The sequence below is a fragment of the Pieris brassicae genome, chromosome 12 (assembly GCF_905147105.1).
Source record: "Pieris brassicae chromosome 12, ilPieBrab1.1, whole genome shotgun sequence".
Classification (NCBI taxonomy): domain Eukaryota; kingdom Metazoa; phylum Arthropoda; class Insecta; order Lepidoptera; family Pieridae; genus Pieris; species Pieris brassicae.
The window spans coordinates 548,167-567,250 of record NC_059676.1 but is presented as its reverse complement, the minus strand read 5'-3'; the positions used below and the strand labels follow the sequence as shown (position 1 = coordinate 567,250).

General features: G+C 33.3%; 1 protein-coding gene across 8 annotated transcripts in view; it reads right to left on the bottom strand.

The window, feature by feature from the left end:
* Nucleotides 1-28: 28 nt before the first annotated feature.
* LOC123717583 (glutamate decarboxylase) overlaps nt 29-19,084 on the bottom strand; it is a 33,707-nt gene continuing 14,651 nt past the window's right edge. For all 8 annotated transcript variants that reach the window (XM_045673668.1, XM_045673667.1, XM_045673672.1 and 5 more), the window contains 11 exons: nt 15,327-15,436; nt 15,091-15,217; nt 9,657-9,854; nt 9,445-9,563; nt 9,164-9,304; nt 8,095-8,205; nt 7,443-7,510; nt 5,359-5,437; nt 3,104-3,253; nt 2,362-2,556; nt 29-2,249 (listed from right to left, as the gene is read on the bottom strand). In XM_045673668.1, the coding sequence (XP_045529624.1) occupies nt 2,067-2,249; nt 2,362-2,556; nt 3,104-3,253; nt 5,359-5,437; nt 7,443-7,510; nt 8,095-8,205; nt 9,164-9,304; nt 9,445-9,563; nt 9,657-9,854; nt 15,091-15,217; nt 15,327-15,436 (1,481 nt within the window). In that variant the 3' untranslated portion in view covers nt 29-2,066. The remainder of the gene's footprint in view (nt 2,250-2,361; nt 2,557-3,103; nt 3,254-5,358; nt 5,438-7,442; nt 7,511-8,094; nt 8,206-9,163; nt 9,305-9,444; nt 9,564-9,656; nt 9,855-15,090; nt 15,218-15,326; nt 15,437-19,084) is intronic.

The window sequence follows — 19,084 nt, the reverse complement described above, 5'->3', positions numbered from 1 at the left end:
GAAGTGTCCCGCGAATAAAACGCATGTGAACTAACAATATCATTTATTGAGTTATACAGGTTTACATTCAGCAACAATAATATTTATCTAAGTTATAAGTGATCAAAAACTCGATAAGTCGGGTTTGTAGCATTTATACACTACTAAACATTTCAACACTCAACATTTATTCATCGAAATTACCCACGACCCGCGCTCATAAAATTGATTTTATATTCTAACACAACTATTTGATTAATGTGTTTTATGTATTGGATTTGAGAAATCTCAAATTGTAAGCGAAGTTGTTAAAAATATCTCGAATTATTATTTATGCTGAAGTTTAAAAATTACTCCCTTCATTCCAAAGCAGCGCGTCGAAGGTAATTTTGACATTTACGAACAAGGAAGAAAACATTATGCTATATTGACATTGAAAATATATTCGCCGCTAAGAGTGGTTAGAGGCTTAATCTAAACATTACCGTATTCATTATTAACAATTACATTTAAGAATTAGGACAAGCAGAAGCATTTTTAATGCATTGTTTCGGAATTATATCAATTCCCAAAAAGTAAATTCTATCTAAGCCGTCTGAATTTTAGCAAAATATCACTACAATGGAAAAATCGGCTTCACAAAAAATTTATCTAAAAGTAACGCAGTCTACATATTTACAATTATCATTTTATAATTTGACACACAGTATATTACCTCCACATATCTTGTTCCAAATTTATTACAAATATGGGAAGCCCAAGATTTCCTATTCTACATTTTCTATTGTCATCGTCACGTCATCAATAATATACACTTAAATTATTCTTATTTTATGCTAATGAAGTTAAATATATTAAGTCTAAAACTTAAAAATAAATACAAAATATTAGAAAGAAAAGTTCTACAATTTTTTTTATAAAATTTACGACAATTACTAAATAGATTAACGAGAGTATACAAAAATATACATAGAATAGAGTTGAAGAACAGTTTAAAAAATCGTCTAATATAATTTACAAAATACTTTGATTACCTAACTTGACAAATACTTAATTGGCAAAACGGGAGATATGTTCCATATATCTGCTTACTATATTAGTAATTAGATAATCCGATTAAGATTACCACATCTACATGTTTACTATTACTTATTAGAAAGACTGAGTTCACTAGAACCATAATATTTTAAACGGACATTATTATACCTTGCTGTCCTATCTTCCATCTTCCATACACATACTGACTAACCCAAGTAATATGATTAAATTAATTCACTATGATATTTACTTAACTTCATCTTCGCCTTTTTGTAACTTTACCCTTTTGATCTAAAATTAGGGTAGTATATCCTTTTCGGTTTTTATTTCTATACCAAATTGATCCAAAAAGTTCCAGTAAATCCGACTAGATGGCATTAGTAGCGACGTAGCGCGACTTCCGTAACGTGCTACGTATGTTCGCTACGGCCATCGTGTTAAGCTTACGGATCGTCGGCATTTCAGGAATGTCCAAAGGAGCAATTATTTTTAAATATTTTAGTATTTATTGAAGTTAGAATAGTTATTAAACATTAATTCATATTATTTAAAATTTCTAGATATACTTTCATTGTCAATACAACAGAATAGATAAACATTTAATAGACGGTACAATTTCATACATTTAAATTCTTTTAAATGGAAGACATCAAAGCAATCGTTGCATTGAGAAATCTACAACTACTATAATATATTTCACACCTAGATCTTGAAACATTAATAATAATTGCAACAGCGTATAATTACATTTTTACAGCTAAATAAACTATAGTAACCACGTTCCTAACTTGCAACAGATTTCTTGCAACGGCTTTAGTAACTTATTAAAATTAAATCACAGATTTAGTAAAATAATTTCATTGTTTCCTATTTGTTATTTCTAAAAATGTTGCTTAACACTAACCAAAGATAAAATATAACCTATTAACAATCATAAAAAAGATATATGTAATTACATTTTTTTATTATGTTCTAAAATAATAAAAAATCCTCGTGTTAAATACGAGGCTATAGCGAAATAAAAATTATAAGATCCTGCTTGGTTAAATTTAATCCACGATAATATCGTGACCAAGTCGGTCCATTTCAGAGAGAAGGAAATCGACGTCCTTCTCCGTGACAGCGGCGGAAGAGATGATGTTCCTGAAGAAGTTGGGACGGCGATCGTCTGGCTGATATCCCACCATGATGGTGCCGGCTTGCATCATACGCCCCTTCAGCTTGGCGCATACCTACAATGTACCCAAATGGAAAAAGTACTTAGAAAAAACGTTTTTAAACAAGAGCAAAAATAATTTTTAGGTATGTCCTCGTGTAAGTGAACCATATTTTAAAAATTGTTACCTTTCCAAGTTTTATCTCCTTGTTTTGGTCATGAGAGATACCTCGGAGCTGCTTCGGCAGGTACCAGAAGCTAACGTTAACCATTTCTGGTTCCAAAATGAGGTGGAACTTGTCACTCTGCTCCCTGATCCTACGAACCATGTACTCCGATAACTCCATCAGACGGTCCATAAGCCGCTCGAAACCGGAAGTTCCCTTACAATAACAAATAATACTTCTTATAATACATTATCTTCTATAAATCTACTAGAAATACAGCATAAAATTAAGAAAAAATGCAGTGTACATTAATATGCATAACTAACGAAGATGAATTCTGTTCTTTAACACAGGTAGTATTGTTAAAATCTTATAAATGTAACTGCAGGAAGCAAGCTAAATTCTTACTTTGCGAGTATATAACTTTGTAAATATCAGTGAACTGAAAGGACATGAACATAATCATAATGTAGATATTATGGAGAGACTGGGTCTATGGGTACCAAGTAGAAACCTGAGGCTTCCGGCAAAACTTTTGGATGTACCGCGTGCAAATTCCAATTTGGTTAGCAAAGCGCCACTCAGGTGAGCAATACGAGTAAATAACAAAATTTCTACTGAGGTATACCTAGTTGTTTGTACACTGGCTGAGTTCACAAGAGTTGCTTGTTATATTGTTACTTTTAAGATTTAGGCATATAAATATAATTTTTTATACCTAAACCTACCTAAAATATGTGATATAATATCTTTGTAGAGTTACCTTTCCCCTCCACTGCAGCCACAGCTTGAAGATGTCGTTGTGGCGTCCACACTGAATGACCTTATCGCCGGTGTCGAATCGCGGATCGTAGATCTTGTCCGTCATGAACAGATATTCAGCGGACATTGCATTACAGCTTAGCAGGATGCCCTACGAGAGCAAAAATAGACTTATATACCTACTCCAATTTCTACAGCTGGGTTCATAGTTATTAGTTAGTACGTTTTAAGTGAATTTTCAAATAAAAGTAGTGTAATAAAAAATGTTTAATACTTGAATGAATAGCAGTAATCAGTAATCTCCCCCACATGCTATCAGCCACATAAACTTCAACTTATAGCATGAAAACGACATCAACAGCCAACATTATAGAGAATCTTATTTCAATAAATTCAGTTTGCACTCAATAATGAACCATATCTCCTTGATATAAAGAATATAACTTTACCATTTTCATACAAAAATATGAGATTTCGTAGGTCTAAAGCAAGTTTCGTCAAAGGAAATTAGAACTTGATAGTGTCAGGTTTTGGAGGCTGATTTTTCGATTCACAGTCTTATTAACAGTGAAATACCAGCGATTTACGTGCAACATCATCGCTAAAACTTATACAAAACAATATGAATTGAATTGCCATGAACATAGGACTGGTTTTCCATTGTATTTAGGAAAGTAAGGGTCTGAAATTGGCAACATATGTTTCCAAGTGTCGACAGAGGAATTTAATTAAAAGTAGCACGTGACGAGTTAGTGTTGTCCATATTAGTTGTAGATAACAACGTCGAAGCTTTTAACAAGATTCTATTCTAAAATATTGAGTTAAACAATAAGACAATGCAATTTCAATGGTTTGATAGACACTATAATATATTTATATCAAATGTAATTTAAATAATCAAATAAAATTTATAGAAATACATAATAACGTGGCGTACAACCTTTTTAGGTCTGGGCCTCAAATTGACCTATTTTATAATCGAGTTTATCTTATAGGCAAGTAGGTGATCAGCCTCTTGTGCCTGACACACGCCGTCGACTTATTGAGTCTAAGGCAAGCCGGTTCCTCCCGTTGTTATCTTTCACCGTTCGAGCGAATGTTAAATGCGCACATCGAAAGAAATCCATTGGTCTACAGCCAGGCTCGAACCTATGACCTCAAGAATGTTAGTCGGACGCTGGAGCCACTAGGCCAACACTGCTCACTTAAATAAAATTTATAATTAACTTAAAACGCAATTTTAACAACATTGAGAGCATTGTAAGAGTGTTCCCAACAGCATCTACTATTAATTTAAGGCTGAATTGTTCTTTGAAATATATCGATATTAAGCAAAGCACACCACTAGACTAAAAGTGTTGGCGAAGGGCGTGGCTTAGAATATATTATGAAGCCGTATTGGGTTGACATGAGAAATAGCGCGGAAAATGCTCCATCATGTCCTTTTTCATAGATACTCTTTTAAAAGATACTACTACTGGATATTCGTTTTACTAGATTGAATTAAATTGTAAGTTGTTTAATTAAACTGAGATGACGTTATATATACTTTAGCGTGTGCATGGTCCCGGATCACACAGTGCTGAATTCCAGAACTCAGTTGAAATCATACTTACTTGAAAATCTTAATAAGCCGTGTAGACAAAGGACATCATTTAATTTTATCTTGGGTGAATCTTAGCTCCTGTATATTTATATTAATTAAATTTTCCTTTCTCAGTTTAGGTTATTATTTTTTATATTTTATTGTGTTTGTTTGTTTTAATTTTCTCCTTTGAAAAAATTACTTATGTTCTAATATATAGTGATGTCATATTTTCTTGTATTGTTGTAGAACGTACAAATAAATAAATAAATAAATGACATATCTGCAAAATATAGTACGTACGGGAAAGATAGTTTCTTTTTAAAGAAAGTAAGCTATTCTCAATACTGATATTTTATAATAATTTATTCATAGATGGACTAGAAAATGTCGCCTAACCCTTAGTCTAAACACATAAACGCCAATGAATATTGATGTGTTGGTTTTGCTTATCATATCGTAACAGGCATAACGCGTCGGCATATCGCTACAAACGATACTTATTTAAGAGCTTTAAGATGCTTTTGCAAAATATAGGTAAACAATTAAAAATTGTTTAATTATAAACTACCTACTGACCTTTGTTTAATTAATTAAAAATTCAGAAATATAATACATTCACTAGATCACTGTTAGAATTATTTATTGTGTAAGAATGCAAAAGTACTTGCCTCATACTTGAAATGCACGGTAGAGCATTGTAACAGTGTTCCCATCAGCTTGTGAGGATTCCATGTGACGGAGTCAGCTCTGCGAATACAATATGTTTTTAGTGTTATTATAAATATGCTAAGTACTAAACAAGAAAAACTTTTTACATTATAAATAATTTTATGAGATAACACATATTCTTATGAATTAACCACATTTAATGCCATACAAAGTTTTGCAAATGCAAACCTCAAATACAAATAAAACAATTGCTAAACCTTAATTATAAAATAACAATAATTAATTTTCGTACAACAACTAGCTGCAACCCGTAGCTTTTTCGTAGATTTTTCGTAGCTTTATCGTAGCACTTACATAAATAGTGTTACTATGACATATTAGAACTTATTGATCCTCTATAATTTTAGTAGTGATCAAAGCTAATTTAAGAACTAAGTGCTTAGTAACTTCGAGAAAATAAAATATACCTAATACCTTAGTAAAAATAAGACTAATTGGTATTGTGGAAACCAAGTAATACGTCTTTAGTCACTTGGGTGTATAATGAAATTTCCATTAAAGTGAAACCTGCTTAGTGTGAAAGTGTCAGAGTGAATGTATCTAATATTGACACAGTTGCAGCGGCGCACGGTTTACTCTTAATCCCTACTTACGTCGGAGACCCTCGTGTCTAGACCACGTGTTACACCGCTGAGCAACCGAGACATCTTGGTTCAATTTAAATTATGCCTTTTTATAAAGTTTCCGATTGAAAATTTGATGCTATCAAGGAGGAAATGGTACTTTTATATGGATTTCTACTCCCTACGTTTTAAGGTTTGTAAAAAAATCACTGAAGTATTGAACGTGTTATCTATTGAAAGCTTTGATAATTCAATAATATTTTAAGCACGATTTTTTATTTATAATAAATTATGTAATCGAATGTCGAACTATTAGAGAATAAAATATTACGTGTTGGTGTAAGTGCAGTCGTAACAGCGTTTGATAAATGGGCTGGAGTGTTTTAGAACGCACTTTGTTTTTTACTGGAGGGAGCTTTAATTGATTGCGGAGCTTCTGGCTCTGGCTTATAATTTTGGATACTATATATTTAAATTAACCTTTAGACGAATTGATATAAGACATTCATTAACACATTGTATAACGTGAAACTAATACAAAATTTATTGATGTACATATAGAAATGCGAATATTTTCCAGCAAATATATCTGAATATGTAGCTTTTTCATTTGTCATAACGTATCGTATCATGATAATTAAATAACTACCATTTTAGCTACATCCGCGATACTACAATTCAGTATTATTCTATTTCGTAATTATTATTATTATTATAGCCTCTTTATTTCCATAATGAATAATATATTTTAAACACTTATGTCACAAGATTAATTATTACATAATATGTGCATGCATTAAAAAATAAAATATTACGATTTTTAAATTTAAATTCCAATCAAAATTAATACTTTCAAAGTATATAAATTTTAAATAAAGTAAAATGAATTAAAATCAATCAATCATTCGTAATACAACACTATAATATTATAAAAAGTGATAACGTTATTCACTGAGTGAGCTTTCCTATATATTAAAGGCGCGAGCTAGTATTGTTTGTTACATGAGCCTTTAAGGAAAAGAGGAGAAAATCCAGGAATCAAAGAGTATTAATTGTGGCAGCATTAGCAGCCATCAATCATTGCTGAGGGCTAAATGCGGCGGGCGTGTGCGGCGAGCCGAGTGACGCTGAACTCGTAATTAATATTGCCGATAGGGAAATTTCTCTTCTGGAATCTGAAAGGGAAACTTGGCCGGAATTTGGGTAAATGTTTACCTACACATCGGGCATTTCCCTTCTCGTAATATTCAATATTTTTTTTTGATTTTGGTTTCGATGTTCTAGTATCAAACCCCCGTACTACTTAATATAAAATTATACATCTATATAAGAGTTGTCATATGTTATACTAGATAAATGTAACCGTAAGAGGATTTCAAAAATATTTTTCTTTTTGAAACATTTATATATCAGTCATATATGAATGTTTCAAAAAGTCTTAATATAAATTGATTATGTACCTTTCGATGCCAGTGAGTCGTGGATGCCGATACTTTTTGGAGAAGAGAAGACCGCCACCCCAGGCAGCCTATACGCGAAATATAAAGGAAATTAATCATGTTCTTCGTTAAAAGTATATAATTCATTGTGCTTTGTAATTCAACACAAGCTAAAATATATTTTTATATATGAATAAAAAATATCAGTGGCACTTCAAGCTTTTAGGTCACGGCGTCAAATTTCTGTATTTAACCATTGATATGATCATTGGTCAATCTTATACACAAGTAGGTGATCAGCCTAACACAAATCGTCGATTTTTTATGTCTAAGGCAATCCGTTTCCTCACGACGTTTTCCTTCACCGCTCGAGCTAATGTTAACATAGAAAGAAAGTCCATTAGTGCACAGCCGGGGATCGAACCTATTGCCTCAAGAATGACAGTCGCACGCTGGAGCCACTAGGCCAACACTGCTCACTCAAATACGACCGCAGAGATGACAGACGCACGTTGAACCCAGGCTTACATTGCTGTATTTTCACATATAACTTTGATTATATATTGCGAAGTTTTTAGTTAGATATATATCAACGGAGAGTATGTATTATAATGATTTATACACACAATTATGTCTTAGTATGTTTCTTGTAGTTAAAGTAACAATATCTCACATCAACGTGCATCCACATGTCGTATTTCTGGCAGATGTCAGCGATGTCCGTAAGAGGGTCGAAGGCACCCAGGACTGTGGTGCCGGAGGTCGCGTTCACGAAGAATGGCACCTGTTTCGAGATAGTCGTATTAAAGAATTATAGACCAAATACGACAAGATTTGCTTTCCGTTACTTATGTTACAAAATCTGCAATTATCAACTGAGGTTAGATAGAGTTATTATTAGATTATTCATAGAGTTTTTCTGGATAGAATTTATTTGCTGGTAAATGTCAATTCAAATGTCATTATTAAATTGGTGCTAGTAAGTTAGTTTCATAAATTTAAAAAATGTGTGCGTGTACACTACACACGTAAAAAGTTAAACTTCTTCTTTATGACCTTATTTTTCGAAAAATGATCTACTTTATACAACTTTACAGAAATTGGTTAAATAAAGTTAAATTAGATAAAGTCTAACAAAAAGCTTTTATTATTATAGACATGAATACAAATAATAGAATTATTTAATTTTTCCTATTAGTTACTAAGATTATTACAGAGTTTCATTAATTGTATTAGATTTATTACTATCATTGTTATCGTTCTTATATATATTTGTTATTCGAATCGCTTCGAATCAACCGTGGTACGGACAAGAAAAATATGGCACGTAACGTAAAAATGTGACGCGTAACCCAAAAATGTGATGGTAATTTTTTTCCAACGCCAATAAAGAAGTTTCACTTCAACAATTTTGAATAAAAGGATAGCAACAATATTATTTTATTTATTTATTTATACTTTGTTACCATATTATACATAATTATACAAATAAAAAAACAAAAAGTAAGTAGGTTACTAGGCAATATGTAGGGTTTATGTAAAGAAACAATTGGACACATTTCCGTCCGCCGAAGCGTTGACATTCATTACAATATTATTATAAAAATTGCTTTACTTAAGGTGATAAGTTATATTATGTAATCCATCTTTGGCTATATGTTTAGTATAATTGTTTTTATTATATATAATTTAGGTTAGGATTAGGAAATAAATAAATAAAGGCTTTCTTTCTTATTACTCACATGTCCCTGATCACGATGTTTTCTCACGAGTCTTTCAAGTTCCGAGGCTATCATGCGGCCGCGTTCGTCGGACGGAACGCAGATGCAGTAGTCCGTGCCTAAACCGCCAACAGACGCACAGGACTTCACCGAGTAGTGGCACTAATGAAAACAAATGTTTTTGCATTTTTCGTTTCTTAATGATCATTTACATAATCTGTGAAATGCATCCAGGCCATGAAACTTTTCAATATCTTCAACTTTTCAATATCTTCCTGATTATAGTAAGCAATATACTTTACCTGATCGCTAGTAAACATGACTAGTTGTCCGGGAATGCTGGACAGTCCCTTCTCTTTGTATTGAGGAAACTTGTGGTGACGGGCCGCTAAAAACGCGTACAGGTTGGATACGGAGCCACCTAAGACAGTAATTATTGTTATATCAACTCTTATAAGGATAACCATATATTTTGTTTAAACAATTAGTTTCAAATTTATAAATATTTCTGTACCTGGAGCGAGAATAGAGTCGCCGGACTTCCAGCCGATCATGTTCCTCATTTTCTCGAGGACAACATTTTCCATGAGAATGAAAATAGGTGCAATTTCGTAGGTGAACATGTTGGTATTTGCGGCGGCCGTCAGCCACTCTCCAGCGAGGGAGATAATGTCCAGGCCACATGACAGCTGATTGAAGAAATGTGGGTGTCCTAAAGAAAAGACAAATTTTATTGACATAACATATTTTATTTAGAATCGAAACCAAGACATAATATGTGTTAGTATTTTATATTTTACAATAGCTTGTAGCATACTGTAGATTTAGTATTATATATGACGTGGTGAACTTTAATAAATATTAAAATAAATATTGACATCCAAGGTTAAATGTATATGTTGACTGACTAACGGAGTTTGTACTAAATATTCTTAGTAGAGTTTGTTAGCCATATCATTATCAAGAGTAATTGGATAGATCTTAGTTCTAACGAGCAAATGAGGTAGCTACTAGCACGTACGTGATCAGATAGCAAATCATGTTAATTGATCTGAAGATGCCGCGGTTCGCCAACATTACCCCTTCTAACATTGACCTAGAGCTCATTCATTACCGAATCTTACTAAGTTATATACACTTTGATCATTAGTAGAACATCTAAAAACACATACATACAGTAAAAACACACAACTCACACAAACCGGATATCGCGGCGCCCGGATGTAATAGCACGCTCCGTTTAACGGGTAGATGATATCGGTCACACTATTTCCGAAAAAGATGCCTCATTTCTCTTAAATCGGCATTGTAAAGTTATTTTCACTACACGATACATCTTGATAATATAAACAGGACACTTACTATCTCATTGCGACAGTGACAAAATGAAAAAAAAACACCTGTATTCGAGTACTCCATAATCAGGATTATATCCATGTCATTTTTAACACGACCAAAATAGTTCTAGTTGTCTCTCATTCTTGCAATCATTTTCCAATCCGGCTACCCATTTTATTCAAACTTTCAAGGTTTCTGGTAGGCGTCTTCTTTTTCTTCTTACTTTTTTTACATCTGTTACGTCTGTTATTGTCATTGCGACATTAGTGTGACCGAAATGTAGATTTTGAAAAAAGGTATATTCTTCGTGGGTGCTATACCGCCCCACAATTTACGACAATATGGTTAAAATGATATTCAAATGATGTTCAAACATCAACAATACGCTAATTTTGAATCCCAGTGATTTCGATTTCATTTTGTTTGTCAACCCCCATCTGCGGCGCGTGATAAACCGCCCCACGGGACGACCGGGGTTCATACGACCCTTTGCACTTTTTATCATAAGCTAGTTATGGCGCGCGGCGTTACTTAATATCCGGCAGATAGTGCCTCGTTTAGATGGGAAGATTAATTTTATTGAAAAAGCTATCATAATTTTACGTTTCATTCCTTTCGCGAAGAAACTAGGTTTTTAATTTGAACCTCTCATTCGTAAATTATTTAAAATTGTATCTATATAAGTATATATCTAAAAAAGATGTTTCAGGTGACCACACCTTTCAATCGGAAATATTAACTAATAATAAATGTAACTAAAATAAATTGTTCTGTTCGTAGATAATAGAACCCTGCATAGGAATATGCAAGGTATAGGAATCCGATAGTTGATAGATTTCAGGAAGAACATTAATTTTAGATACTCCAAATATATCCAAACATTTAGTTTATGTATTGAGTGTCATTTAGGAGAAAGAGGTCTCTATTTCAAGGATTTACAGACTACAGTCCTTTAACGATCCCTCTTAGGGCTGCCAGGGTAAAAATAATATTAATACATCACTAGGAATTTAATATAAGCCCCTCGAAATCCAGATGGGGCCAGAATTAATTCTTGTGCAGTCAGGTGCGGTGTAATTCTGGCTTAATCTGTATTTCAGAGGGCAGCACTCACGATGCTATTTGCCCAAATTACTTGCTTGATTTGTTTATACAGCTCGCTTTGAGGGCGAGGAAGCTTTTATTGTTTCCATTACAATTATATAATTACTACAATTGATAGTAAATTAAAGTTTTAAGGAAACTGTTATGTATTGACGAAAGTTTTTTCGCGGGTAATATAATCATTTTATGAAATAAGTGCATGAACTCCAAAAATTCTTGTTAAACTTGTATAAATAATATTTTGAAACTGATACTGAAACATCTTACTCAGGTTTAGTTGAGGGTTTCTGTCTACTTCGACAAACCCTATTTTTCTGTCATTTTTTCAACTACAGCCTATTGATAATGTCATCGCCACAGATTATAAATAATGGACAGATAAAACATCGGAGCGGCAAGCACCCTCAAACATGAAGCCCACTTATCTCTCCTTGCAAACCCCCAAGAGTCCAAACTCTGTATACAGTCAACCAAAATAATATTTACGACTTCCAAGGCTACGCAAAACTATTTTATGTAACTTTTGTCTTTTAATAATGTTGCCACATTCTACTGTTTTTTGTTAACATAGCTTTTACACATTTAAAGAAAACACTTTTTTATCGGATCGAAGCTATGATTTTATTATATTATAAACTTATGATTATTTTACATAATTTTAATTTTTTCCGACGTTTCGCGTACTTTACAGCGTTTACGTTTAGCAGTTTTCTTTCGACGCATTATTTCACATATAATTATGATTTCGTAATTTAACATACAGTTACTGCCCACTAGTAAACGTTGCGTCAGTGGTAATTAAAAAGATTTCATGGTTTGAAAACAGAAGGTTCTATACAAACACAAATGATACAGTTAGCTAAGGGAAAATAGTGCTACGATCCGTAAGGGGTGATTTTGAGGTTATAATTTCCCCGCGGCACGTGCTTCTCAAAGTGACAACTGACAGCAATCAGTCGTCATTGTGGCCGCGATCCGTTTTTGTTTGTTTTCCTAACAATAGATTTATTTGTATTGGATTAAAGGGTTTCCACTGCATATTTTACGAAGCAAATAATTTTACAAACGTAAACTACAATTTACAACGAGTAAAAGATTTATGTTTTTACTCCTCACAATAAAAACCGGTTACCTTAAAATTTTAATTTCCTATCAAAAATACTAAGTATATAATTGTAATGAAAACAATAACAGCTTCCTCACCCTCCAAAGCAAAAAATAAAATAATTATAAAAAAATATATAATTTGGGCCTAAATCAAAAGTGAACAACTAATTATTCGATATCACACACTTTAAAATGTATTTTATCGGAATAAATGCAAGCGATTAAGGTCGCGCAACATTGGAACAGTATTACAATACCAAATATTACAAATATTTGTAATCTAATTTAAAAACCCATTTTCAGATACTAAAAGTATATTTAAGTTAAGAATTAAAAATGATTTCATTGAAAACTTACACCGATGAACATAATCAAAATCAGTTCACAGTGATGATGATGATGATATATATATATATATATACACGCGTGTACCCGTCTCAAGAAATAAGGTTGGTAAAATTTTTAGTGCTTATTGAAAATTGGGTAATATAAAATCTCCACAACAATGCCAGAGACGCTGTTATCTGCACACAATGGCTTGAAACGATCCATAATCCTGATCTGTGTCGGACAGGGGATCTATCAACTATAGAATGCAGATAAGTAACTGTGATTTTGATTTTCACTGGACTAAATATTTCAGCGTACGATAACAAAGAAAGCATTGTAATGCGTTATTAATAAATTTAATAAAAATGTTTTATATAAAATCAACAGACTTTTTATGTTCCGTTCAGCTTTGGTTGACACATAAAATATTCTTAAAATGACTCGAAATTTACTAATTGTTCGATAAATAAAACGTGCTGATGTAGTTACAAACTAATGGATTTTAATTCAGTCTCAAAATATCCATAAATCATAGCCACCAACGTTTCCATAATCCAATGATTTGCGTAATATAAGGGCACTTTAGCCACTAAATCAGGTGGCTTTTACAGCGGCTTAGCCATTGTTTTTATTTGAGGGGCACCCCTTGAGCCCCGGCACACGCCGATAATTAATTAGCCAACTTTGCTATTAATTGACATTTACGTTTAGAACGTAAGAACTAAATATTCACTAGTAGACTTATTCTTAATGTAACCTAAAAAAACCGGCTAAGCATCAGGAAATGCATGAGTTTTAATACATTTCACTTCATCATCATGAAAACATGATCCTGATTTCATACCGCATTCGTTAACAACTTATCAATATAGTCGATAAATTGGTCTGAACAAGATAGGAGTAACACAAGATGTTTAGAAGATCCATATATTTAACATGATGGATTCTTATTCCAATCTCCTAATCCTTATAGAAAAACTTTAAAACATAAAGAACATTGAAGAGTTCTTCTACAAAAGAACCCATGCGTCCCTTGCATTGTCAAATCATTTGCTTCGTCGAGCGAATACGGGGTGCGGGTGTCTGGCGTTTGATGAGTTTTAAAAGCGCGAGCGATGTCGGAGCTGCCTAATGGTACACTAGATATGTATATTTAGGATGGAATCCTAGAACATAGAACATACTTACGAGGATAAGGAAGTTAGTTTATTATATGGCGCATACTTTGTTTTTGGAGACTTTGTATATGTCTGCGGCACTTGTAATATATAACAATGTATACGTTTTAAATCCCTTACGTAAAATACAAATCAACCACACCACATTAATTTAGAAACAAACCCTAACAAAACATCCATTCAACGATCTTTGGATGATGTGTAATGGTAACAAATTATTATAAATCATTGTCTAATTACTGAATAATAATATTTTAGAAAAAAATCTTTCTTATAAAAGATAAAACTCCCTTATTCTCGCAATAAAACAAGTTGAGGCAGACACTAAATCGCATTTGATGGACACATTGAGCCCCTACATCGAGCGACCCTCTAGCAAACAATTCAATTAAATGTACAAATGTATCGGAATGATTGCCCCGACTTGCTCCTGTTGCAGCCACGCGAAATGATCAAGATTACGAGAGGATGCTGTACCTCAAATAAATTTCTATGCGGCCATCAGAATATTCCTTTATATATATAAAAAAAAGCAACGCGATTGCTGACATTCGCATGTCAATTAAATGTTATTCTTCGATTAATTCGAACATATCCTAACGTGTAACCAAGAAATTGCTTTTACTGTATATTATACACAAACAGCAATGCAGTGGCAATACAACTCTTTGCGTAATTACTAGTTGACCTAACTATTTGAACGTTTAAACCAGGAGTTTGAAGCACTCTTGACCAAAAGGTCAACATTGCTAGTGATAACAGTAATCTGTGAAGATTTCTTTTTACTTTATTGCACTATAAAATTTTAAAAAATAAATTCTTTTTAGAAAAAATCTCAAATATAGAAACAGAAACAATTAATATGTTTTAAAGAAATAAATCAAGACTTACCAGTTTTAACTTGATGTTTTAGGGTGATCTTGCAGTCTTCCAGCAGTTGCTTGAGAGGCAGTGGATTCTCCGGCAGTTGCAGATCTACCATCTTTTGCATCTCCTCCGGCATTTTGAACTCCAAGATCTGTTTGAGCGAAATATTAATGCCAATGTAAATATTGTCAGTGAAGAATTCTACAATAAATATTCTCATACGATTCCATTTTTATCCTCACGGAAGAAGAATTCAATACCTTTTCGTTCCTGTCATTAACTTGCTGTATGTAATCGAGAAGCACGTCCACCACTCGCGCTAGGAACTCTCGTGTCTGTGGGCTCGCGTCTTCGCGATACGGAAGGATCGCTGAAACAAAAGATTCATGATATTGATTGTTCTAATACTATGTATAAGTACTTAGGATAATAAAATACCGTTGATTTATTTTAATTATTAAAAAAAAAACAGTAGCACTACAACCTTTTTAGGTCTGGGCCTCAGATTTATGTATATGTTTCATGATAATTTGCCGATGTCGACTTTTTAGGTCTAAAGCAAGCTCACGATGTTTTACTTCACCGTCCGGAGCGAATGTTAAATTCACACATAGAAAGAAAGTTTATTGGTGCATACATCGAACCTACGACCTTAGGGATCAGAGTCGCACGCTGTAGCCACTAGGCCAACAATGCTCTATTTTAACTATCAGGTTTTTTTTCAAATTTCAAAGGTTTGAGAGGGGTTTACCAGAGGGTAATTGTTTAATTTAAGGAATCCTTGTATTAACTACTTACATTAGAAATCCTAACAGTATTATTCTAGTCGTACATTTAAAATGTTCTTTGCATACACATTTTAAAAAAGCGCATTGTGTCCCGGAACAATACGTTTTTCAACTCGGCAATGTTCGCTGGGTCGAATGGCCCCCTGTGATTAAAAAGTCACTGCTTTTAATATCCACCCTATGTCCAGGAATGTGAAGGCTGGGGTAAGCGTACATTACGGTCTATGTTTTTATGGTCTCATTTCGATATATGTACTATCTCAACTAGCACACATATTCAATTGTATAATCAATTGTATTTGGCACCATGCTGTGTAAGCATTCACCAAATTATAATTAAAAATATTACCGTTATATACCGTGATTGGTTTGGCAAAGGGATGTTATTTATAGGACATTTATTAGATACTTTTTGGTGGTTGGTACATAAACTGCAAATCCGGATAAATCAGAAAATGATTGCCACCAACCCTTCACGTCATCGTTACTTTTAATCACAAGTCTTTAACCACTCTTATGTTCCCTTTTAGATTATGATTAAACATTTTTTTTTCAACACTTCCTCCAGTGAATCAATCCTTTTCCTGTCTTACGCTCGAATCGTCTATCGTTTTTCTTTTTGAGTGTTAATTTTCTTGAACTTAGCCCCCATAGGTTTTGAATTTGAGTTACCTGACCAGGTTGTGCCAAAATAAAATAAGGCTTTGTGAAAACTTTTTAAAGTATAAACATCTTTATATTCACTTTCCCACAGTTAGCATATTCATACATTAACACTGAGTACAACAAAATTCACTTCACACAATCCTAAGTGTAACCCTCTTACTCCATAGGGGTATTGCGGCCCTCGGAATAATCCTCGCGTAATACTATCACTCGGCTGTCAAACACACGCCGCGCGCGCTGCCCGACTGCCAATGAGAACTTTGTAAGAAATTAACCGGTATTGTGATTTTTGTATATGATTGAGTTTGTCAAATTGCTGTATTGTGACTTGGTTTGGATTACAACATTCAGGGATGCTCAGGGTATATCAAATTAGAACATTTTTTATATGCTGCCATCTTAGAGTAATTGGTTTGATTTATTATGATATAGTTTAGAAGTTTAACTTATTGTAACTTGTTAAAAATAAAAGTTACGAGAAAAAAGTTTTGTTATCTAGGACAAAACGTATTATCTCTTGTGCGTCTACGTCTAATCTGCATTCAAATTTACGACCCACTTCGAATTTCGACTAACGTATCATTAGTTACGTTACGTTATTAAGATAAATATTATATGTAACTGGAAATTAACTTAATGTAACTGGAAATCGCTATTCGTCGAATTAAAGAAGTACAAAGTGTTAAACGTATAAGACCTGTTTGCAATAGACACGGACAACAAATAGGTATGCTTAGATACCCAAAGTATTTCTGGAATTTCATTCACAACCCTCGAGCGGTCGATTAGGTTCGCTTACGAAACAGCTGCGCTAGGGTTAGAAAAATATATTCGGAATTTTAATTAAATTCTCTGAATAGTATTTTAAATTATATATCCTCAAAGAAAGCTACAAAATTTTACTGTAAATAATCGACAGAGGCTTCATAAATATAATATATGTAACATTATAGAAACTAAATTAAAAAGGATTTTTTAGAGCCCATACAAACTCAATGTTCACAATTTATCCTATTTGATACGAGTACAATTAGTTATATTTCAGAGTAGACTTATCCCTCATCAGAAGGCATAAGGCCGGTCTTAAATACCCATTCGTTTGATCCGGGTTGATAGACTGATGTGGATTTAGCAGAAGTAATAGATTTTTACGCCCTTTTCACGATTTTCCTCTATGGGAAATGTGAAGTAGTAAAACATTGAGTCTGTCATAAATAATGTAACGAATATTACATTCAATACCTTTTGAATGAGACAATTGTACTATCAATTTTTACACGAATTATTAATTTTATAGGCAAGTAGGTAATCTGCCTTCTGAGCCTGAAATATCCCGTCGATTTTTGGGCCTAAGACAGGTAGGAAAAACCCATTAGTGCACAGTCATTCTAACGCATGACCCCAGGATTGAAATGCGAACGGTCAAACCACTAGGACGACTCTGCTCTATGTTTACAGAAAGGTAATAAGGAAAATTTAAACTACCCCAGTCTGTGTGTAGTCTATGGTAATATATTTTGGGATTACGTTTCCCGCCTGCCCCATCGAGCATAGACAGTGATTGTTTTTTTACGACCATTCCGCGAGATTGCGGTTGTTTGTCTATGGTATTAAGGGATTTTACTTTATGCTTATTTATTACTGATGAATCTACTTTAAAATTTCAAGGAGCGTCAACATTATATGACTTATTTTAATAAAAATTATTAAAGTAGTACGTTGCATACATACCGTACCGTTAAATAATGCCATCTTATCACGTTTGTAATCCTTATAATCGTTTTATTTCAATATGTACAGCATAGCATAAACAAAAGAGATTATTTTAGAGAAGTAGAAAATGTATGTATAAATGTATATAGGTTGTGTATTAGGTGTGTTCAATAAAAAGCGACAATGAGTATGACGGCATTATCTTTTACTAAATGTTATTTTATTTGTCGAGGTAGCTTTTCAGCTTTATACACTTTGTAGATCTTTTCTATAAAGCTGTAGTTCCCTTTTTAGAAAGGCACACAATATTATCAGCCGTAAGGATTTGGAGAAATTCTATTAGTTTGGGATGGTTACCGATAGTTCTCAAAAACGCACTCATACACTCACTATAAAATTCTAAATAGTGGACGTAACTATACATATCAATTATAATTAACAAAAAGTATATATCAAAATAAAAATGTGTCTAACGCAACCCGAGTAAATTTCAACAATGACTCAACTAATAAATGTGACGGTCGGCCGAGAATTATTAAATTGAAATTATGTATTTCGAACAGCCTCGACTTCCGCTGCAATAATTACTCCAGAAAATTCATCTCAACTCTCTCCATAGTAAATTCTGTAGAAGATGCAGAGAGACCAACCCACATCTCTACCAAAGTCAACTCTGATAAAGCTGTCGGAAATTAAGTTAGTTGGCCACGCCGTAGCTTGCAACGTGTCCTGCGTACAAGGTCATACGATAAAACAGCCCACGATCTTACTGGTGAATGGATTCGCCTTCAATTTGTTTGGATTTGAAGATGAAGGTCCCTTCCAAGTCATAGACCAAATGTCTTCAAATG